The 23,136-nt window shown below is 47.7% G+C and overlaps 5 protein-coding genes across 8 annotated transcripts; 3 read left to right on the forward strand and 2 right to left on the reverse strand.

Moving 5' to 3' along the window:
* Positions 1–84: 84 nt before the first annotated feature.
* WDR77 (WD repeat domain 77) lies at positions 85–7,089 on the reverse strand. Its single transcript, XM_054087992.1, has 11 exons — positions 6,973–7,089; positions 6,432–6,774; positions 6,160–6,345; positions 5,635–5,776; positions 5,496–5,545; positions 4,808–4,878; positions 4,354–4,408; positions 4,067–4,138; positions 3,856–3,964; positions 3,325–3,393; positions 85–2,821 (listed from the first exon to the last, which is right to left on the reverse strand). The coding sequence occupies exons 1-11, from the start codon at positions 7,087–7,089 to the stop codon at positions 2,662–2,664; spliced, it is 1,374 nt and encodes a 457-aa protein (XP_053943967.1). The 3' UTR covers positions 85–2,661.
* On the forward strand, positions 6,956–10,712 carry ATP5PB (ATP synthase peripheral stalk-membrane subunit b). Its single transcript, XM_009561744.2, has 7 exons — positions 6,956–7,115; positions 7,208–7,250; positions 8,062–8,204; positions 8,705–8,868; positions 9,354–9,479; positions 9,799–9,978; positions 10,555–10,712. Exons 1-7 carry the CDS (start codon positions 7,088–7,090, stop codon positions 10,624–10,626), a joined length of 756 nt encoding a protein of 251 aa, XP_009560039.2. The 5' UTR covers positions 6,956–7,087; the 3' UTR covers positions 10,627–10,712.
* Positions 10,713–11,089: 377 nt separating this feature from the next.
* LOC128854393 (transmembrane protein C1orf162 homolog) lies at positions 11,090–15,858 on the forward strand. Of its 3 annotated transcripts, none has more exons than XM_054087265.1 (6): positions 11,090–11,560; positions 13,064–13,126; positions 13,421–13,529; positions 14,405–14,493; positions 14,647–14,726; positions 15,222–15,858. In XM_054087265.1, exons 2-6 carry the CDS (start codon positions 13,096–13,098, stop codon positions 15,279–15,281), a joined length of 369 nt encoding a protein of 122 aa, XP_053943240.1. In that variant the 5' UTR covers positions 11,090–11,560; positions 13,064–13,095; the 3' UTR covers positions 15,282–15,858. The 3 variants fall into 3 exon arrangements, with proteins under 3 accessions (XP_053943240.1, XP_053943242.1, XP_053943241.1); XM_054087267.1 differs by having other exon boundaries at positions 11,090–11,448; XM_054087266.1 differs by lacking the exon at positions 11,090–11,560 and adding an exon at positions 11,571–11,846.
* Positions 15,859–15,866: 8 nt separating this feature from the next.
* On the forward strand, positions 15,867–22,002 carry LOC104060027 (adenosine receptor A3-like). 2 transcript variants are annotated; one of them, XM_054087262.1, is made up of 2 exons: positions 15,867–17,662; positions 21,121–22,002. In XM_054087262.1, exon 2 carries the CDS (start codon positions 21,158–21,160, stop codon positions 21,737–21,739), a length of 582 nt encoding a protein of 193 aa, XP_053943237.1. In that variant the 5' UTR covers positions 15,867–17,662; positions 21,121–21,157; the 3' UTR covers positions 21,740–22,002. The 2 variants fall into 2 exon arrangements, with proteins under 2 accessions (XP_053943237.1, XP_053943238.1); XM_054087263.1 differs by having other exon boundaries at positions 21,545–22,002.
* LOC104060026 (adenosine receptor A3-like) lies at positions 17,894–21,158 on the reverse strand. The gene has a single exon (XM_054087261.1). It carries the CDS (start codon positions 20,469–20,471, stop codon positions 19,842–19,844), a length of 630 nt encoding a protein of 209 aa, XP_053943236.1. The 5' UTR covers positions 20,472–21,158; the 3' UTR covers positions 17,894–19,841.
* Positions 22,003–23,136: the final 1,134 nt, after the last annotated feature.

Below are 23,136 nucleotides of genomic sequence, written 5' to 3' on the forward strand. Positions count from 1 at the left end.
CAGTATTGCTTAAGTGTCCGTCTGCTGCGAGACCAAGGTCTTGGCACAATTAAAAGGCAGAGGAAACCGCTCAAACCGGCCTCAGCACCAGACCATGTTTCAGCTTGGTCCAATTCCTGCTCAACACTTGTGGATACAAACCCTGTGGCCATTTCAAGCTTTTGGAAGCCGGATCAGGGAATGAATAGGTGGCCCCACCGCTCCAGAAACACCCCTCACGCCCCGCTGGTTAAAGGAGCCTATGCTGCTTCTATAACTAGTTATTTTCATTAGTTATTTGCAAGTCCTAACAAGAACATTGTACTTAAAATTGAAAACGCAGTGTAAGCAATGCAAGCACAACGTAAAAGGCAGCCTTGGCTTCACAGTGGCTGTTTCTCTCTGCCCCTCAATGTTACATTTGCATTCTTCTCTCTCTTATTCGTCTCTGGCTGCAGAACCAGGTTCCCTGTGAGGGAAGAGTGCAATGGGTATCTTGAAGCGTTCACTCTGCACACAGTTTATGTAGAGAAGCGTCCCCGGCCCTGTTTGCATTGCAGCGGGCCGGATGCTGCCTCGCCACCTCTCTGCTGGCAGTTGCTGCCCGCCTGTGGCGGAACACAAAGCTTCACCCAGAGAGCTGCCAGACGCTCAAGCAGTTACATTTTTGTGCTGCTACACCAGAAGGCTTTACGCAACTGTAAAAACAGGATTCATCTATGAATAGTGACATGTTGTCCATATGAGCTTTACCATTCTGTTTTTGCCACGTGCTGTTGTGCTTTACTTGCAGGGTAGCAACGTGAGGAATGCTACATGGTTTAATATCTGCCATTTGAAGCATTTCCTTCTAGTTGTGCACAATGGAAACCCTACACCAAGCAGGACTTGCACTGACGAGGCGCTGAGGGTTCATCGCACCCCAGCACTGAACAGCAAGGCTGTGCAGCTTTTAACAGCGGCTTTAATTTCAGGGACAGAAATAATCACTTTAACAGTGTGAATGATCTGAGCTGGCTCTTCACCACTGCCGAGGTGGCCTGCTGAGACTCAAACCCAGTTACAAACGGAAAGTATGATTTATTTAAACCTGTCTTCCATTTTCTCCAAGATAACCTTTACCACAAACAAGCACAAGACCTGTTTCAGCTCTCACTGCGCCAGAAGCCCCTGGCAGGTAAGGTTTGTGGTTGTTCAAGGGGTGCTTTTGAGGGAACTTGTCAGTTTTTATAATCATTTCCCCTCTCCTTGTCATACACTATGCTAGATCAGTTTGCCCTGCGAACAACTATATGCCAAGGGAATTAAAAAAGCAGCAAACAAGGTTTAAAAAGAGTTTAAGAGCCTGGGAAAGCTTATTCTGCTTAAGGGCTAACTGAGGGCTCTGGATCCATTAAAACCTGTTTATGCAGGGATAAGCCCTCTGGAAGTGGCGCACATTTTAGCGTTGCTATCATGTAAAGTACCAGGAGTAGCATTCATTCCAATAGTATTTTTTGTTTCATGAGTTAGGACTGGCTTTATTCTGCCTAGGAAATAGGAGGCTGGATCAAACCTAGCTAGAGCAGTGGCCATGCATGCAGAGCAGGGATTATTTTCAGTTAAATACGTTCCAGGGCAACAGTTTAGTCTAAAAATGTGTGATAGATTACAAAAAAACACCTCCAACGGTTATGTGAAGTCTGTTTTGGAGATTAAAGGAGTGCTTGCTCCCCTCTGTCTGCAGCACAAAGTCACTCATCGCATAAAGGATCTCATTTACCACCAAGCAGAGTCCGTCGATAGGAACAAGGAAATGAAAACTGAGGTCCTTAGTCCAGTTTTTCCCTTACAGAAACGTTTATTCACAAACGTTGTTGGAGTACGTTGTCTTCAGAACGGAGATGAAACACAGTGTCAAACAGCGTGGCAGCTGCTGACGTCCCTTGGCTTTCCACGCGGTGCAGTGACAGCCCCTTCCAGCTGCTGAGCATCACAGGGCCCAGTGTTTCGGCACGTGTCCCCACGATCAGGAAGGGGTTTTATCACAAGGCTACTGCCAGCATCCTCGCACAGCACGCCAGGCTCCACGCACTGTTATTCCCACACCCATTAAGGGAGAAGTGCGTCAACAGTGCTCACCGCAGGATGCACGATAGCAGGCACTGACCCTTGAAACCATGTGCTGCATCAAAGACACCAGCAGAACCCTCCTAGTCCTTAAATTCTACTCTGTCTTCCCACTCACTTGGAAGAACTGATTAATTAGTAAAGAACTTTGCTCAGGTGGGAGGCTCTTGCATCCAACTAATAAGAGGTTTTGTGTTCAACCTCCTCAAAAATGATCCCATTAATTCCGTGGATGGAAAACTGGGGAGGAACTGAGTCTTTTGGGTGTTTTGGTTTTTTTTTAACTGTACCTAAATCCCTCTCCCTCCGAGTCTCTTCTGTCACTCAAAGTCATTTTTTTTTTCCCTCAGTAAAATACTGGAGTCTCATCAGAGGTGAAGCCAACTTCTGAGGAGAGGGTAAAGCTTGGTTTGTAACTAACTTAAGCCTAGTTCAAAGTTACTATAGGAACCTTCTTGATCACAAGCTTCCAGGCAGACAACAGACCATACCTGCTCCAGTTCACACATACCTTCGACTCCACCAGAATCAAAGGAATGCCAGGAAGGAATCTGGACAAATGTGTTTATAAAACTATTCTTTTACACAGTTGACTCCAGAAGTTTCGCCGGTTGGTACGGGGACAGTGTGATGTAAAACCTGATGATCCCATCCAGCTGTAGTGAGCAGGGCATCATCTGAAGGAGACCACGATAAACCTTTCACAAAGTCTTGATGGGAATGGTCTCTGAATCTGGAAAACAAGCACAATCCGTTAGCCATAAAGTGACGTCCCCAAGAGTTTAGAAGCTTGTGCAATTAGAATTATAGGATGGTTTTGGTTGGAAAAGACCTTTAAGATCACAGAGTCCAACCATCAATCCAGCCCTGCTAAGCCCACCACCAGACCGTGTCCCCAAGTACAACAGCTACTCGTCTTTTAAACCCCTCCAGGGATGGGGACTAAAACACCCCCCTGGGCAGCCTCTGCCAGTGCCTAACAACTCCTTCAGTAAAGAAATTGCTCTTTGTATCCAACCTAAATCTCCCCTGGCGCATCTTGAGGCTATTTCTCCTTGTCCTGTCACTGACTACCAGGGACAAGAGACCAACTCCCATCTCGCTACAATTAGGATGACGCTCCCCTATTTAAGGAGTATTTTCATCTTACATATGAAATAACATACAGATAAATAATTAATTTAAACGAACAAGACAAATCGCTACAGCAATGAATACGCTCTGTGCAGTACTTACACCTCTGAGAGGTTCGCATCAAGAACAGCTACGGTACAGTCTTCGCTGATGGAAGCCAGTAGGGGCAAACTAGAGGACAGAGATGAGACCACGGTTAAAATAATCAAACGCAAAGAAGCTTCTTAGGGATAAACTTATGAAAAGCAGTTTTCTCAGTAAGTCTGACCCAGGTACAATGGATTCACAAAGACCAATCTTAAGATAACCCATTTTCATCACCGTTTGGCAGGCTGCCAGCACACCCCAACAAGAATATTCTATCTGCATTGAAAGTGACCCAAGATTCTTCCAGCAGAGGTGAGAGTAAGTGGAAAAATCCTGACCGTAAGTGAGTCAACTGTTCTGCATACTGCAACAGTGTTCTCATTTACATTCACACACTTATCAGAAGTGAAACTTAGTTTGGTTTACTCTATTCTTCACTATGGATCTTCTTGATTAGGAGACCCAAACCAGTGCGCTCATAGGTTTTACTCTTTAGGCTTTTAAGTGTACATATAGCATGTTCTAAGCCGCAGGATCAGACTGTACCTGTGTGCAGAAAATGCAAACCCTGTGATTCTCCGGATGTGCACACGGGAGCTGAGAGCAGAATCAGGATTCCTCGTGTCGACTAGTGCAACTGTTCCGTTCTCATCACCTTCAAGAGAGGGAAGGATAACGAGGTCATTACTGAACTGTCATGGGAAAAGAAAGACCTTGATTTGCTTGGTGAAGGTCAAATAACAAAAGCATCCCTTACCCAAAGCAAAGACTTCGCTTTTCTGTGGATGCCACATGACTGAGGTAGGGAGGTGATTACAGGCACTGCAAACTGCCGGCAAATAAATTGGAATGAGTGGGAAAATAGTCAGTACAGAGATGAATACTTAAAAGCTTATTGCACTCTGTAACAGCATCAGACTTCCTTAGGTTTTAATGGGCTTTTTTAGTGATAAGATTGCTAGGTCTGAAATTAGACAGTCAAGCATAAAAGAATGTGTTTCTTCCAATCTCACACACAAGCTGGGACTGCGTGCCGAAACGTACCGATCCGAGTAGCCGGCTTGGGGCATCTGGTGTCCCAGAGTAACGTTCTGCTGTCCTATAAATGCAACAGGAATGAGAAAAGAAGTATTTGACAATTTCTTTGTGGCTGGAGGGAGGCACAAACTCAGACTCACAGCACAAGGGCTACTGACCCACATGCAAACCCACACCACCTCTTTCTTTGCCTCAACACTATGCGGACGTTAACTGCAAGTTGGCTCCTCCAGTCGTCCCCAGCGCAGACCTAGGAGCTCCCATCCCACATTTTAATACAAACCTGCACAAATCAGCTTTATAAGCCAATCAGTAACTTTATCAAACTGGACCATTTAAATAACACAGCGATACAGCTTGCAACACAATAGGTGGTTTCTCAGTAAATGGTTTAACTGCAATCTAACTGAAGTTAAATCTCATTTTTATGGAATAGATTTAGACAGGGAGCAGGCTTTACCTCAGCACAGGACAGGAACACGGTGTCCTTACCAGGACAGGAAGCCACGCATGACACTGAACTGGAGTGAGCTATCAAAAGCACAAAAGGATAAGAGCCTCAAAGGTTGTGTCAAACTCTCCCACGCGTTCCCAAGGACCTCAGAAGGCACAGCAATATAATGAGCAGCAGTTTATGCCCAAATACATGATAACTTCTACTCAATAATAACCAGCTGCTTCCTAAGAAACTGGAGAACTGCCAAATCCAACCAGAGCCACCCAGGCCAAGTCCAAGTCCCTGTGATGTGCATAAGCGTGAGAAAGCCTCTCCAGACAGAAGACGGGGGGAGAAAGGGGACAGAAGGGGGCTGGGAGAAAGAGGACCAAACAAAGCGTGGCCTCTGCTATGCCTACAGATCGCAATGCCACATCTCCAAAGATCAGCATCGTCTCTAACGAGCCATTGTTCAAAACAATCACTTGCAGGTGGAAGGAAGATTTCAGTACAAGAGCTACTCTAAAATACGCTTAGAGATGCAAGGCAAACTCAACCTTGCAGTGTTCATTTTGCAGGGAGAAACGATCAACAAAGAAATAAGCTGTGCCAGAAACGTCACCGGCTGTCAACCAGCGATGCCCCAGGAGGCAGCTCAGCAGCAGCGAGGGATCGGGAGGAGCTGCAGCGAAGGGACCCACGTGGCACTCACCTCTGTAGGAGCGAAGCACCGTTTGTTGTGGGAGGTCCCAGACTTTCACACTGTGGACAAGAGCCAGCAGTTAGTACCCAGCATCGGTTCCAGCACCCATTCCAGCCCCAGAGCGTGCAGCTGGGCTGGGGACACTCACCAGAAGTCCCTGCCGCCACTAACAGCCTGGTTGTTGCCAGCCAGGACAGCAACCGTCATCACGATGTCATCGTGTTCATATTTACAGAACTTGTTGACAATGAGGGTTTCATTCTCCTCCAGCTCCCACAGCTCCACGGCGCCTGGGGGGAGGCAGGAAGGACCCTCTTTGCTTTTTGGGGTCGGTGGCGAACAGGCTTTGTTTTTGGGGATCGGGAATGTGCTCTGCTTTTGGAGGCCAGGGGGAGGGAACACGTTTTGCTTTTGGGGGCCAGGGGGAGGGAATGTGCTTTGCTTTTGCGGGGAACAGGGCCACCCACTGGGCTTTTGTGGGGAGGAAGGGACGGAGCCACCCGTTGTGTTTTTAGGGAAAGGAAGGAATGGGGGCACGTGTTGTTCTTTTAGGAGCAGGAGGAAGGGACGGGGCAACAGAGACACCCACAGCGCTTTAGGAAACGAGGAGGCAGCCCCCCTGCTTTTTGGGGAGAAGCTCCTCCTTCGCTTTAGGGGGATGCTCGACGCTTACCGGAATCGGAGGCCACCAGGATGCCCCTGTCCGCCACCCAGCGCAGGTCGGCGACGCCCGCCTCGGTCTGGACACCGGCGATGCAGAAGCCTTCGCTGGGGGCGCGGCGGGGATCGGCGAACACCCAGAGGGAACCGGCCCAGCAGCGCCCGGTCAGCCCCGAGGCGCCCAGCAGCAGCGTCCCGTCTGTAGGAGAGGCGACAGCAGCGGCACGGTCAGCGCCCGCCACCGTGCCTCGAGGCACCGGGCGGCCCGGGGCCCCTCCCCGTTACCTGCGCGGTAGTGAACGCCCTCTAGGAACCGTTCCATGCAGGCGGGAGCGTTGGGAGGGATGTTCCACTCAGGGCCGGCCGGGGGCTGCTCGGCCGGAGGCTCCTCCATGGCGGCAGCAGCGGCGGCGCGAACGGCGGGAGCGGGGCCCGCGGCGCCCCACGTGCTTCCGCCCGCGCGCCGCTCTCGCGAGAACTCCAGTGACTCTCGCGAGAACTCCTGAGGAGGAGCTTCCTTCTCTCTGGAGAGCGAGCCGGTGCAGCCGCGTAACTCTCGCGAGAACTCCGCGCTGCCTCCCCACCTCCTGCGAAAGCTCCCGCGCAACTCTCGCGAGAACTCGCGCCACTACCTCTAGCAAGACACTACTGCGTCTAACGAGAACTTCCGCCGCACCTCGCAACTCTCGCGAGAACTCCGCCCTGCCCATCTACTGCAAGAGCCCCCGCGAAACTCTCGCGAGAACTCCCGTGATGCCACAGGCACTCAAGTGAACGCCCGCCCCGCTGGTTAAACGTCGCGAGATCTCCCGCCCGCGCTGCGCACCTCTCGCGATCGTTCCTCTCCGCCATCTTGGTGCGGAGGCGGCCGGCGGTCACCGGGACGAAGGGGGTCAGAGGCGCTGCCCGGCGCGTCCCGCCCGGTCTCTGTCCCTCCCGCCATGCTCTCCCGTCTCATTCTCCGCGCCGGTGAGCGGGGGGGAAGCGCCGCCTCGCTGGGGTGGGGGGTTCTCGCGGCTGAGCTGTGTCCTGACGAGCTCTCTGCCCTCTTCTCCCCGCAGCCCCGGCCGCGCTCAGGTCCCTGCCGCCCCCAGTCGCCGTGAGGTGAGTGTTCCCTGGCCCACCTGCTGTACCCTATTGATGGCTGCTTCACACCATGGGCCTGGGCTGTGACATGAGCTGTGGGGAGCAGGGCAGAGGTGATGGGGCCTCTGTGCTTAGCGCTGGTGAGGCTGCACCTCGAATCCTGGGTTCAGTTTTGGGCCCCTCAGTACAGGATGGACACTGAGGGGCAGGAGCGCTTCCAGAGAAGAGGAGTGAGTTGGAGAACAAGGGTTACGAGAGGCCTTGAACATCTCCAGGGATGGGGCAGTCACCACTGCTCTGGGCAACCTGGGCCAGGGCCTCGCCACCCTCATTAGGAAGAGTTTCTTACTAATGTCCAATTTAAATCATTCCCCTTCCAGTTTAAAGCCATTCTCTTTCATCCTGCCACTCCAGGCCCTTGGAAAAAGTCCCTCACCAGCTTTCCTGGAGCCCTTTTCAGTACTGGAAGCTGCTCTAAGTACAACCTTCTTTTATCCAGGCTGAAAAAGTTTCTCTCAGCTTGTACTCATAGCAGAGGTGTTCTAGCCCCCAAATTATTTTTGTGGCCTCCTCTTGACCCATTCCAACAGTTCCATTTCCTTCTTATGTTTGTGATTCCTGAATGTCACTCAGGTCTTGAGGTGGGGACTCATGAGGGCAGACCAGAGGGACAGAATGCCCTTCCTCACCTTGCAGTTCTCTCTGCTTTGGATGCAGCCTGGGATGCAATTGGCTTTCTGGACTCACTGTTTAATTGGGAATGTATTTGAGCCTCATCTGAGGGTGAGGACAGTGAAAAATCAGCTTAATGTGAACTTTCTCACTATAGTGTATTGCACTCAAGACCGCTGCATACAACCCAACAATGTTCATCTCCTTTGCCGCCTCTGCCTGAGAAAGGAGGAGAAGTACGGCATGGTTTGATCCCCGAGGAGTTTTTCCAGTTTCTGTATCCTAAAACAGGAGTTACAGGTTAATATATGCAGTTTTTCTTTAAAATGTGTGTGTGTTTACTTGTGCTTATTTAGATCTGTCCGCCGCTTCTGACTGATGAAAAGGTAAAATATTAGGGTTTATTTGTGTATATGTTTGCAGAAAGAGATGGGGAAAGATGAGCCAGTAGAGCACTTCTTGGCTCTAGACAAAGCCAGGCACCTGTGCTTTACATAAAGGCTAAAAGAGCATCGTGAGCTTGGTCTTGCAAGGAGGTTTATTTGCCTGCTGATCCTCAGAACCTCTAAACAGAGATTTTTGCTCTGAATGAGTGAAAGCAGAAGGTGCCACGTAAGGTACAAGTTGCTCGCACTCTACTGAGTGGCCTCCTGGCACCCTCTGTGGGACTGGGTTCCCATTTCTTTTCATGGTAAAAGAGAGCAGTTCCTCATCTTGAAAGCCTTAAGCTATTCACTTTGTAGGTGTTTGACTTTTGAGTGCGTCTTTGTACAAATAATGCTGCTTTGTTTTTTCTTTAGGCCCTTACATGTTGGGAACCGGACTCCTGCTTTACTTTCTCTCAAAGGAAATCTATGTGATTAACCATGAGACGGTTGCAGCTGCCTGCATTTTGTCAGTCCTTATTTATGGCATAAAAAAATTTGGACATGATGTAGCGGCTTTTGCTGACAAACTTAATGAGGTAACAGAAGAAACCCTAATCTAACTATGTAGTCGTTAGTAACTCTTCTAGGTTATCTGCTTAAAATAGCTAAAGACTGCAGTGTCCCGATGGCATAACAACCTCACTCTGATACCTTGAGAGCGTTGCTTAAATCAGGTGTGTTCTAGATTGGTTTTGTGCACAGTGCGCCGGTGGGAGGTGTCCCTGCACATGGGAGGGGGTGGAACTGGGTGGGCTTTGAGCTCCTTTCCAACCCAAACCATTCAATGATTGTTAACGTTAAGTCTTCAAAACCAAAACATCCCATACCAGTATGAAGGATTTTTTGGAAGTACAATTGATGATAAACCCGGATTCTTCTCTCTTGCCACTTAACCTCAGCCCTGGCACAGTCTAATTTCTGCAGACGTTTATCAAATGTGAATGCAGAATTTCACAGGTTAATTCTTGTTTTGCTTACATCTTGAATTCTGAAACAGATCTTTTTTTGTTTCATCTTTCAGGAGAAAATTGCTAAAGTGGCAGCTGTGAAGAATGAGGCTATTAAGAATCTGGAGTCTGCAATTGAGGAGGAGAAGAAGGAGCAGTGGCGGGTCGAAGGCCGCAGTTTCCTCTTTGATGCCAAGCGGGTAAGCAGTTCCAGCTCTGCACTCAGCTTACACAGCAGCCTCTACTGGCTAACATTAGTCTTCTTAAACTGCTAAGGAGTGATGAGGCAGGTCTATCAGCAATTAATGCCTTAAAAATGTTGATTGTGTTTGAAAATGTAACTTTACTGTTAAACTTGTTGATTTTGTAGGTAGTTTTTCCACCTAAACTATCCTGTGAAACTCTTTACCCTCTGTGGGTTCCATTCCACTACCTGATCCAGTGACTTTTGCTATAAAACACTTGCTGCTGTTTTGTATTCTCAAACATTAACCCTTTGTTTTCATCTTCTGTGTCTAGAACAATATTGCAATGCTGCTGGAAGCAAACTACAGAGAAAGATTGCTGATGGTGTACAATGAAGTGAAGAAAAGACTGGACTATCAGGTTGCAATGCAGACCTTGAAGCGCCAGAAGGAACAGGATCACATGATTCAGTGGGTGGAGAAAAACGTTGTCCAGAGCATCACACCTCAGCAGGTACTTTTTAATCTGCTTTACATGTTAGCCTGTGCAGATCCCTTCTGTCCAGGGATTCGGGTTTAAACCAGAAGAAGATTGCTCATATTTGACTTACAAATGTGGCTGCAGTGCATTCCTGCTGCTGAGTGAGAACTGATGAGCCTGGTTACTGGATACCAGATGTTTGTGATTTAAAATAGAATCACGTGTGGGGTTTGTGGTTGCAGTGTAGAGCTAAGCATGTGATAAGATGTTAGGCTAACAGGTCAGGGAGTTGACTTGTGAAGTGCTTTGTGTGAGACCCTGGCAGTTTCAGATCTGCAGGTGGGCTCTGGGTGTCCTTTCTTTTGGAGAGCAAGGCTGAGAACCATAAAGAAAACATGTTCCCAGCAGTGCGTGCAGATGCTTCAACAGAGGTTGTTGTTTGGATTTGAATTGCTGACTCCATGAGATGTAATCATATCGCATTTAGTCTGTAATCCATTTTATGGGTCTAAAAAGGAGGATCTGAACTGCATTAGGATGTTTATTTTGCTGGTTTAAGCCTCTTTGATGAAGTCTTAGCTCTGAAAGCTGTTCTCCTCTCTCTTGCAGCAGAAGGAGAGCATCGCGAAGTGCATTCTGGACCTGAAGGCGTTATCAAAGAGTGCCCAGGCAGCACTGTAACCACTTCTGATTCCGCTGACATGTGTCTCCTTTCTGTTGGAAACTGTATGGTTCTAAAGTGTCATTAAACACAGACAAACCAACCAGTCGGCTGTCTTTCTCTAGCAGTACCAGCAGTGATTTTCCTTCTGTGTTTGAAGTAACTAAATTGGTCACATAAACCACTACCATTAGTTTTATAGTGGGGAGTTGCTTGCAACCACAATGTGTGGTTTGGTTATGAACGCTTCCAGAGACAAAGAACAGAACTTCCCAGTGAAAAACTCTGGTGCAAACGCAGTCAGCAGTGTTTGGTTTAGAATTCTCTCTGATAACAACCTGTAGAGATGTGCTGTGGTGGTAAAGGCATTTGCGAGTAGAGTGCCAGTGCCCCCATTCACCTTGGAGGCACTCCGAATTAATGTCCACGTTCTGAAAATGAACTGGAAAAACCCACTTTCGTAACAAAGCTTCAAATAATTATGACAGCACCTTCCTGTGCTGTGGAAAAGAGAATGTAGCTGGCAGGAAGCGTAACGAGAGCTACCCGAAAACTTGACATCAGCTGAACTCGCTAGTATTCATTTTAGAATGGTGAAATGGATGAGTTTGTTGTAGGGGGTGGGGGTTTCCTGGATTTACACAAAAACAAGCACAACTTTTTTTTCCTGTAAAACAACCCAGTTCTGTGTGTGTTACAGTAATACACAGGGTAAGCCTTCTCATTTTCTTTTTATAGGAGACTTTCCCCCCCTGCCCAAGGAAATTGAATCTCAAATGTCCAAGCTGAGCAAAGCGCTTCCCTGTGTGTAGCCTTGGCTTTTGAAGTGATTTATGCAGTGCGTAAGAAGCAGGCTGGAGTGTGCTGACTTTTAGTGGAGTTAGCAAAATAGCAGGCTTTTCTACAGTTTTCAGTACGACAGCTGAGGAAGGAAAAAAAGGCATTTTTTTAGCGGTAAGAAACTTACTTCAAAGTAAGGCAATTTGAGCTGAAGCTGGCTAGCGAACAGTTCCTGAGAATGCAGGTGTTTTACATAATTTCCTTTTTCAAAATGAAAAAAAAAGCGAAGTTGCTCAACTTCCACATTTGTGCAAGCCCATGTTTGAATGACACTGGGGCTGTAACTAGTTTGACAGAGATTCTTTATACAAAGGGAGCTGTTAAACTGTGCTGCCAGAAACTGCTGCCAGTGCTTTGGGAGCGTTCTGCAGGCTGCTGGGCAGCAGTTGCATGGTGTGAGGTAAGGTGGGGCTGTACTGCTTCTTTTCCTGACTTTAATTACTGCCAGCACAATGCACTTAACAGGCTTGGCATGGGGAACTGGGAGGCGTTAACTGACTCTTGTGGAATGGAGGCAGGAAAATGACTCTAATACTGTGTTCAGTTTTGGGCCCCTCGCTACAAGAAGGTTGTCGAGATGCTGGAATGTCCAGAGAAGGACAACAAAGCTGGGGAAGGTTTAGTGTACAAGTCCTATGAGGAGTGGCTGAAGGAATCGGGGTGGTTTAGTCTGGAGAAAAGGAGGCTGAGGGGAGACCTCATTGTTTCCTAGAACAGCTTGAAAGGAGGTTGTAGCGAGATGGGAGTTGATCTCCCTGGTAGCCAGTGACAGGACAAGGGGAAAGGGCCTCAAGATGCACCAGGGGAGATTTAGGTTGGATATGAGGAGGAATTTCTTTACTGAAAGGGTTGTTAGGCACTGGCAGAGGCTGCCCTGGGAGGTGTTTTAGTCCCCATCCCTGGAAGGGTTTAAAAGATGAGTAGCTGTTGTACTTGGGGACATGGTCTGGTGGTGGGCTTAGCAGGGCTGGATTAATGGTTGGACTCGGTGATCTTGAAGGTCTTTTGCAACTGAAATGGTTCTGTAATAAAAGATGACAGTGACAGAGATCAGGATATTTGCTGTCATTTTGTCAGCAATACTGCCATGTCATTCACAACGTGGTGTTTGCAAACCATGTAGCAGGAAATGCTGGGGTAGGAATGTGCGTAGTAGACTGGTGTTTCCCTGTTGTTAAGATTCTACCCCCAAGTTTGAAGTCGTCATTCCTGCTTTGGTGAAAAAAGACGGTGTAACTTCAGAAAGAAAAACTTAAATGGATGTTTTGTCAGTGCCGCTTCTGATGGTGAAGATGTTGTTAAAGCTCACTCAGTTCCACCTGCTACAAAAATAATTACAGATGCTTTCTTAGTTGTTAAATATCCTCTGTCCTGAGAGGAGGCAGCGTGGTCACCAAAGCATAGTGGATGTCCATGTGTGCACAGGAACGAGGCACTGGGAAATAGGATTTGTGCTGAGTGAGTGCTGGGTTTGCTGCTGCCACTTTGTACCGGGCAGTTTAAGAACTCTGAAACAGAGAAACTCCCTAAGTTAGGGAGGGTGATGGGTTTGCTATGCTCTAGCACGTGTATATGTGTGTAACTATAACTCCTTCTTCCCGCCTCTCCTTCTTTTAGCTCTTCTTAATGTTCGTGAGCATTTGAAGAGAATGGGAGGTGGATCTTCAAAAGAAAAAGCAGGTATTTTCTTCCTTAAGGACATTTTTTAGATGTCATATTCTTGACTAAGTTGGAATTGTCCTGCCTGCTGTGGGGGCAGCTCCGCAATTGGAGAAGAACTTAAGGACAGTAACAATCTGAACAAACCATTGTTTGGTGTTTCTGCTTTCAGTCCTCTGACAGGAACACATTAAACTCAATAATACTTACTCAAATAGACAAATATGTCTCTGTTCTTGTTGCTTGTCATAATACCTGAGAAATTAATACATTTCAAACCCTCAATTTGGTATTTTTCTTTCTATTCACTCCTAGTTACAACACCTGCGCCCATTTCAACTGCTGTTACTGTACACACCACTGTATATACCACCATGACCACAGCTGACTTTAAAGCTTCAGAAGTTAAATGCTGGATTGATAAGTAAATGCTCCAACTTTATTTCCTGGCTTCAGACCTTCCTGAGGCTGCAGACTCCTCCTGTAAGGGAGGAGTTAGCTCTAATGCGTTTTATGTCTTGGGAGTTTTAAAGGGTTGTTTAGAATTTCCCAGTCTGAGCACTGGGTATTTAATTCATAGCGATGCTTAGTGCAGATCTGAACTTTTTTAATGTCATAGGGCTTGGGATAAATGGTGCATAAAGTATAGCCAGTGGGGCAAGGGAGGGGATTCTCCCTCTCTGCTCTGCTCTCGTGAGACTGCCCCCAGTGTTGTATGTCCAGTCTGGAATCCACAACATAAGGATATGAAACTGGGGGAATGGGTCCCAAGGAAGCCACAGAGATGATCTGAGGGCTGGAGCCCCTCTGCTAGGAGTACAGACTGTGAGAGGGTTGGGGTTGTTCAATCTGGAGAAGAGAAGGCTCCGAGGAGACCTTAGAGCAGCTTCCAGTACTGAAAGGGGCTCCGGGAGAGATGGGGAGGTTCTTTTTACAACGGCCTGGAGGGATAGGATGAGGGGAAATGGCTTTAAACTGGAAGGGGGAAGATTTAGATTAGATATTAGGAGAAATTCGTCATGCTGAGGGTTGGGAGGCTGTGGCTCAGGTTGCCCAGAGCAGTGGTGGCTGCCCCATCCCTGGAGGGGTTCCAGGCCAGGTTGGATGGGGCTTGGAGCCCCTGAGCCAGTGGGAGGTGTCCCTGCCCATGGCAGGGGTTGGAACAGGATGGGCTTTAAAGTCTCTTCAAACCCAAAGCAGTTTATGGTTACGTTTCATAAAGCCTGTTGAGTTTGAGCAATATCTCCTGCACCTCTGTTTGGACTGGGGGTTCTGACACTATTTTCTGTGCATCAACAGCCATGAAATTCTCTACATCTCACTAGTCTTTCTCTCTGGTGTCCTGCTGACTGTTCTGGTTTTTGCAGTCATCTGTCTCTGCAGGAAAAGTAAGTGGCACCACAGAAGGAGCACTGGCAGCGCAGCGATGCAGACTGTGCACGCTCTAGTGCCACTCAGTCACCATGATTCGGTGCTGCTCTTGCACTGCTGTCTTCAAACTTGGTGCAGACAGCTGAGACCGCTCTCCCTCTCCTTCCCAGAGTGCAAGAGATCCCACCACAGTTCAGAGGAGCAAAGTCCCTCCCAGACGGTGACTGAGGAATCTGCCAACAACACCCAGGTAGAGTTCACAACTCTGATTGCTAGTGCTTTCTGCAGAGACTTCAGATTCATTTTGGAATGGTAAATACTAATTGGAGGTGGGGAAGAAGAGGTTTACTCTTCAAGCTCAAATGTTGAGTCCTTTTGATTAAGGAAGAGGGCTTTCTTTTGTGCATTAAAGGCTTCAGCCTGTGTTTATAGTAGTGCAGGGAGATGTGATGAGGTCCCTGGGCATCAGGTTAGTGGAAATTCTTTTCAAAAGACAAGCATTTCTGCTGTTTTCATTCAAGATATCAATTCTTCGGAAGCCCTTGACGCAGAGTCAGCCCGTGTTTCTGAGCTAGACTAACATGGGTCTGACGCAGCACAGTGGTCACTGGATCTCCCGTGTGCAGGGACAGACTGTCACTGCTTGTGGCCTGCAGCACTGGGGACAATGCAGAAGCAGGGAATTCATGCTGAGATGTGATGCTTGTGCTCTCTTTAGTGTTTGTGGGTTCTTTCACATCCCCAGAGTGAAGTTGCCTACACCTCTCTGGTATTCAGGAAGAGCTCGACGCTGATGGCCGTGTAGTGAAAAGGCTTCTACTGAAATGAAGATGCTTTTATTTCTTGCACATCAAGTGGACCAGAACATTACCTCGAGGCCCACGCTGCTCTGAGAAACGCCAGCACTGCTGTATGTAACACCAGCGTGTTCTATGGTTACTATGGGGAAATAATATCTCCTGTTCCAAACCTGTGGACAAATTGCGTTTTAGACCATCTTTCCTCATCTGGAGAAACCTCAGTGAGTCCCTGCAAATGCACTTGTAAAGTTTCTGTTTCCCTTCTCAACCACTGACAATACCATTTTTCTTGGGGTTTTTTTTTCCGTTTGCCAAGTGCTCTGGTTAGTTATGTTCTGCTTATTGAAGTCACAATAATGAAATATTTGTATGCAAACGACTGCTTCCTGATTGGGTCACATAAAAGAAATGCACAATCACAGTGTGACAGTCTGGAAATGCTATGTTATTACCCATAGCGTTCTAAATAAAAATCACCTCCTCTTCATAAACTTGGGAATAAGTTACTACTAGTGACACAGCAGCCACAGAGAAGCCTCTCTGCATGTCCCTGTGCCTGCAGACGGGAGGTTTGTTGTCTGAGTAAGTAGCGTTCCCCATCTATTGTTCAGTATTTCTCCTGTAAGGCTGAATCAGAGCGAAGTTTCCTGCTGTCCCAGCCCTCTAGGCTTCAGAGGCCTCCTTATTTCTGCTCCCCAGGGAGTGTCAGACTCTTGCAAGTATTTCTGTTCTGAAAATGCAGATGTTTGCGTGCACGCTATCACAAATGCCTCTCTAGAGGAATCTTTTGGGCAGGACTGAGTGCCTCAGTTCCTGCAGCCTGTGCGCTGCAGCTGATGACACCTGATGGCAGCATGAAGCCACAGATGGGCTGTTGGATTGGGCTCTTTGGTGTCTGTCCAGCAGGCAGTTGGGAGAGTCTGTCCCAGCTCTGTTGGGCTTTGTTCACGCCTGCAGACACTGGTGGAGGCTGGGCCCTCACTGCAAAGCAAGGGCACAAACACCTTATATTCCGAAATCCAGCTTGGTGGCTGTTTCACAGGGCCAGAGTAGGACTTTTGGTCTGTGTTTTGCTGTTATCGGCTTTCATTCAGTCATGGCAATTTCTTCAAGCGCTAAATACTACAGAAAATACCGTATTACTCCTTAAAATGTGCAGCTGCTGTGTGGATCATGAGGCATGATTGTGGTTGGTACAGTTTTTTTGTTTGGTTTGGGTTTTGTTCTGGTTTTAGTGGGTTTTTTTTAACGAATAAGAGCGTTACTCTGCCTAACAGCGACTGAGGAACAAGAAAATCTGAACATTTACCTGGCTTGCACAAGTGTTTTTTCACTGTACCAACAAAAATGCCTCTTTTGTGTCAGATACTGTTAGATTCTGTGCTAGAAGTGCAAGAAAAGGTGACTCATCATGGGCTTTATCTCTCCACCCTGAGACCAACCAGGATGTTGGGGTTTTATGTAGAATTTTCCTCACTGTAAATTGTACTGAGACTTAGCACGCTCATTTCACGTACTCTGTGCAGCAATTCAGCCCTCAGAGATGGAGGTTGACAGAGAACCTCCCTTTGGTGGCTGCAAACAAGTCCAGGAACCATCCCAGAGCATCCCTCTGCCTCTTGCTTTCCCACGCTAAGAGCTGTGTAGTCATACACAGCTCTTAAGGACAGCCATCAGACATCTAGAGGAGCTTGGGACAACTGCACTGCTGATCCAAATAGAGGAGAGGCTGCAGATCCTCTGTTTTGGCTCTCCCATTTTCACTCTCTCAGCACCTTTCTGTTGGAGGTGTTTGTACTTTTGGTCTCCTTAAAGACAGGCTTTTACATCAGGAGTTTGTGAGGAATGGGTATGGGGAAGTCCAGTACAATTTGTCCAGCCGCGGGAGGGTGGGTGGAAACGGCTCACGGGTTAAGCGGTGCTTTGAAGGATGCAAGGACTGTGATACTCCCTGCCCTTTTGGAACCGATCATGTGTTTGCATTGTTAAAAGGATGGATTGTTAGAGCTACAGCGATGGTGCTGATCTGGTGGCAGGCTGCGTTTCCCCAAGTCAGCTCTCATAGAAGACCTCAGTCCTTTGCTGTCCCTGAGTGATATTTGTATACACACAAACTGCTGATGTGTGCCTTTGTCCATCTTCACACCCAGTTTAAGCATTACTCAGCCTGTTTGATCTCTGCCTGGGGCTGAAGCCACAACAGTTTCCAGTGTAACTGCTGGGAGTGATAGTCGGGGTCATAGACCTGTGTGAACCCTTTCCAGGCAGCTGTTCTGCGGGCAGAACCAGCTGATAGACCTCTGCCGCAGTGGAGCAACTCCTCTGGTTTCCTTACGGAGAGATGCTGGATCTAGCCACAGCCAGTGTCCAGCTGCATCGCTCCAAGGTGAGCTGCTGCCTGGCGTTCCCTCGGGGGTGAGCAGGGTTAGTCAGCATGCCCAGATCCTCTTTTGCAGCTTGCTTTCAGAAGGTAGGGCAGCTTCCCCTTCTCTCGTCCTCTCTTTTTCTCCTTCTCTGTGTCCCTACACCTTGTTCTTTAAGAGTTTATCAGGCAGCCTGCTAGCAATTCTGTGCGGTATTTCTCCTTCTTTTCTCACTTTATCAAAAATACATCATCCTAGCGAACGATTTTGTGCTCTTGAAGTGGAACTTGTTTTTCTCTGAAAGCAATCAGCTCCATCAACTGATAATAAGAGATTGTGTAGCAAAATTCCAATGTTCTTGTGCAGTGACTTCCTTTGCTGTTTATTAATAGAGTTGAGCTGTGTAACAGGGCAGAACTTTGGCCTCTGATGAGGGTTACATCAGATAATAAATTGAGATGTCTGATCTCAGCTGAAGGAGGAGATGCCAACTCTTTCTGAGTTAAATAACAGAACGATGCATTCCCTTTTCTGCTTTTTCTAGACTGCCGTTATTATTTAAAGATGGAGGAGAAAAGAGAAAAAAGAGCCTGGCCTTTAATGACCTATTTCAGCTTGACCCATGTTCCCCAAAAACAAGCTGTGGTGTAATCCTGCAGTTTCTGTGCCATCCCAGTGAGGACACCAACCAAAACAGAGTGAAGATTTCATCCAGGGTTCTTTTTTACGCAGAATCACTAGGTTGGTTTGTTTGTCATGGGAGAACAGCAGGCTGGATTAATATAAAATTCATTTAATATTTATTATTATTCATTTAAAAGTGACAACACTGTAGCACCAGGCTCAAATTTATAGCCTAAATCAAGAGAGAAGCTGAAGGGTGTAAGAATGGTCAGTGAGGACATGGCTCGCTTGTGAATTGCTGTCTTACCAACAACAAAGAACACATTTGTCCTCTCTTTCAGTGGACACAGCCAATCCTTATGGAAAAAACCACCACTGGACAAAATTTGGCTTAAGTATCTCTTCTGTATTTTGAAATGAGTTAATATGAAGACATATCTAGACATATTTACAAACACCTTTAGAGCTGTCTTTCGGTCTGTAGCAGGTTGTCACAAAACAAGCAGCTGTTCTTTGGGTTTACAAGAGGAGACTTGCAACCAGTCATTCTTGAATCGGGTGTCAGGAAAATGGTTTGTGATTGTAGGGGGAGTTAAGCTTGGGAATGTGCTGTGTAAGAAGAATTCTCCAAATGGGTGGGTTTAAGTGGAAAAAAAATGGGAAGGTTCATCCTTGATGGTTTAGAGACTGTCAAGTTGATTCCTGGGGAAGAAGGAGAGAACTTAAATATGCCATTAGTTCATTTTTTGACAGTCATCTCTTCCTGGCATGCTCCCCTGCCCCAGCATGTCTCATTAATGAACGGCTCCTGCCTGGTGCTCTGTGTCTGAGGTCTGTTCTTGCAGGCTTCTGAGGTCAGCAGCATCTTGACTGAAGTCTCCCACTGCCAGCATCTCGCTAAAGAAGGGAGGAGGTCATCAAAGTCAGTGCAGCTTCCGAGCTGTCAGCTGAGATGGCCGTCAGCGAGCGAGGGTGGTTTGACACTGTGGTTGTGCATCTGCAGCTGGAGATGTCACAGGAGATGCTACTATTGGAGAGGCGCTACTGTCAAAAACAGAGTCAGGGCAAGTTTGTCTGTCTGTAAGCAAAGGGCCTGTAACTGGGCAAAACCAAAAATCAGAGTCGTAACAAAGAGTTTTCAGTCTTGGGTTAAATCTAGGGACAACCAAGCACTGTCTTTACCAGCTCTCCATGGATCTGAGCTGGGGAACAAGGAGCAAAACATCTGCCTTGTTAATGGTGCTTTGAGTCACTGGCTGACCAAATAACGCTCAGGCTGATCAATAATAACTGGAAGGTCCTGTTAAATGAAGATGCTGGCCTGGAAAAGCTGGGCTGCATACGGTGGCCACTGAGGAGAGTTCTCTTGGGTATAATGATGCCGGAGATCAGAAATGATCCTTACAAAATTAATGTCAAATATGCATCAGATTGAGTAAGAGACGCTTGCCCTTATCGTGAAACAGTTTGTGCAAGAGTGGGAACAGATGAAACGACACAAATTTTCACATGGGTTTCTTAACAAAGTGGTTTATCAGTGGTCTGGCGTGTACTGGCAGGTCATCATTTGTCCTTTATTTACGACTGCTGGTCTGGTTTTTGCTCTGTAAGAACCGGGTCTGGTTTTTTGCAGAGGATATAGGTCCTTAAAATGAAAAGGTATGTGGTTTTGAACTTTTTTATCTTGCAAGCATAGACAATGGGATTCATGGCAGAATTGGCATGGGATAACACAATTCCCAAGTACATCAAATACTTGGGGATCTGACATTTAGGATAAAAGTAGGAAACACAGTTTATAATGCACAGAGGCAACCAGGATACAGCAAACAGGAAGAGAACAAGTGTTAGAGATTTGGCTGTCTTGAACTCCTGTCCATAAAAACCTCCTGCCCCTCTCACACTGGTTGAACCTTGATGTAGCTTTGTCCGGATAATGTTAAAGATTTCAATGTACAGAGCGCACATGATGAGCAGAGGGACCAGGGTCCATGTGAAGAAGCCAAAGTACACCATGTATTCCATCTTCATCACAGAGGTGAAGCGACACCTGAGAAAGCCAGAGTTTCTTGGTTCTGCCTTGTTCCACCCAAACATGGGGACTAATCCTGCCAGCAGGGACACAGACCAGCACAAACCTAGCGCCCACCGGACTCTTCTCTCTGTAGTGATTATTTTATATCTGTTGGGGAAGACAACCCAGGTCATGTTAAGCACAAGTGCTTAGAATAGTTAAGGATGGTTTCAAGATCTCATGTGTTGAAATGCGACAGGTTCGTTGTCACAAAATGGAGCATAAGCTTCCAAATCTTCTTTTGAGACAAGCCCTAACTCTGCATTTGTAACCGTTACTCTGCAGCACCCATAAGATGACCTATCCTTAACTTCCCCTCTTTATAACTGGATGTTCTCGGCTATTTTTTTTTTTCTTGTTTCGTTATAATTCAGCATTGCCTGGAAAGCCATGGAGAGACAGGGAAAGGTTGCTCATAAATGTGTATCTGCTTAAGTCTGGGTAAGCTTTTTAGTCTGGATAAGTCTTTAGGAGTTCCCTTGGGATAAATCCTACTGCTCTGCCGATCCCGGTCAAAATGAACTGGTATTTCCAAGGAAAGGGAAACCCCGCCTCTGTGCGTTCTCATTTAAAAGGGATTAGTGCCTGTTTGGAGGTTCCCCTGTAGTTTCAAAATGCATTTTAAATATCAGAAGCTGCTAAGGACCAGCTGCACAGAGCTATGTTTAACACAGATCGGGCCAACCACAAACAAGTGCTTAGAAGTCCAAGTTCCTGAATTTTGTAGGGTTTTTTTTTCTGATTAATCATATCTAATGTGGCTGGTGCTTCCTGCCCACCCAGGTACAGAGCAGCTGTCACCAAGAAAAGGATTTGTGGGATGCTGGGACTCTGCTGGCTCATGTCTGTGCTGGTGGGGCTGATCCCCATGCTGGGGTGGAACCAGCACACGGGCAGCTCTGGTTACATCGAGTGTCACTATTTGGCCGTGATGGGAATGGATTACGTGGTGTATTTCAGCTTCTTCACCTGGATCCTCCTTCCCTTGCTCATCATGTGTGCTCTCTACACTGAGATTTTCTACATCATGTGGGTAAAACTGAGCCTGGGCTCAGCAAGTCCTCCAGGAGGAGGAACAGTGTGTGGGAAGCAATATAAAATGGCCAAATACATGGCCCTTGTCCTCTTCTTATTTGCAGTCTCTTGGCTGCCTCTGGGCATCCTGAACTGTGTTTCATACTTCTGCCGTTCCTGCGCCATCCCGCAGCCGCTGATGTCCCTGAGCATCCTGCTGTCTCACGCCAACTCTGCCATGAACCCCATCGTCTACTCCTTCAAAATACAGAAGTTCAAAGAAACATACGCTTTCATTCTGAGGACTTACATCCTGCTCCAGAAGTCGGAGATGACTGTTTCTAGCGTGGAGCGCACAGCAGAGCAGCCGGGACCAAGCACCAGCTGAGCTGTGCCCGGTCTGGACACGACAACTGGAACAGCGTGGGAGCAACACGAGTGGGGTGAAGATGGCACAAACACCAAGATAGTGCTCGGACCACGCATTCTAGAGCAGTAATTGTGTTTATATTTCAGTGTTCAGCTAATTCGGCTCTGGGCAGTGCATTTATGAGTCCAGGATCCTGGCTAACTCCCAAAATAAAGAAGAACTTCTGCATTTCTGAGCACACAGGTGTGAGGGGTTTGGAACAGAGTGGCAGCTGGATGAGGGACGGCTGTGTGCAGGGGACAGAGTGGTGCTGCTCGTGCTTATGTGTTAATAAGCAGCATCGTGGTGCTCCACAGGCCAGCAGCGCGGTTTGGTAGGGGCTCTCCGTGGGTCTGAGCCCTGATGAGATGCGGACTCTTCCTCTCCCTCCTAGGGGACCCATTTCCCAGCCCTTTCCCTTGGGCTGGCCCAAATCTTTCTGCAGCTGCAAGGTGAACTGAGGCAGAGCCAAAGGCTCAGAGCAACCACAAAACACAGGGGAAGGTGCTCACAAGCAGCCCTGGAGCGCAGTCAGCTCCCGCATGTTGACAGGAGGGCTGACATTAGCCTTTGGCTCTGCTACTGCCCTGCACAGCTCTTCCTTTAACAGTATTTGCTTTGTCTTTTAAGTTCTGTTTAAGGAAACTGTTTCTGAGACTGGTGGAGCTACAAAGAAATGCTCTGGCATGTTGCCACAGACACTGTAGTATCATAGGATGTAAGAAGAAGCTGCACCCTGGTTGTCTGATTTCTGGTTGCACAAAGCAGCACAGGAGAATCATAGGATGCTTTGGGTTGGAAGGGACTTCAAAGCCCATCGAGTTCCTTGGGCAGGGACACCTCCCACTGGCTCAGGGGCTCCAAGCCCCATCCAACCTGGCCTGGAACCCCTCCAGGGATGGAGCAGCCACCACTGCTCTGGGCACCCTGTTCCAGGGCCTCCCCACCCTCACAGCAAAACATTTCTCCCTAAGATCTCATCTCATCTCAATCTCCCCTCTTTCAGCTGAAAACTGTTCCCTTCATCCTATCCCTTCACTCCCTGCTCCAGAGCCCCTCCCCAGCTTTCCTGGAGCCCCTTTCCGTGCTGGAAGCTGCTCTAAGGTCTCTCTGAGCCTTTTCTTCTCCAGGCTGAACAACCCCACCTCTCTCAGCCTGTCCTCATAGCAGAGGGGCTCCAGCCCTTGGGTTGTCTCTGTGGACTCGCTTCAACAGCTCCATGTCCTTCCCGTGCTGAAGACTCCAGAACTGAATGCAGACCAGGTGAGGAGGACGCAGGTCTGGGCCAGCTGCTGGGCGAGGGCGCTTCGTGGCTTGCAAATGCTCTGATGTAGCTCACTGGGGCAGCAGCAGCTGCTTTGGGAAGGGAGCAAAAC

This window comes from Cuculus canorus, chromosome 24 (assembly GCF_017976375.1).
Source record: "Cuculus canorus isolate bCucCan1 chromosome 24, bCucCan1.pri, whole genome shotgun sequence".
In the NCBI taxonomy this organism is placed as follows: domain Eukaryota; kingdom Metazoa; phylum Chordata; class Aves; order Cuculiformes; family Cuculidae; genus Cuculus; species Cuculus canorus.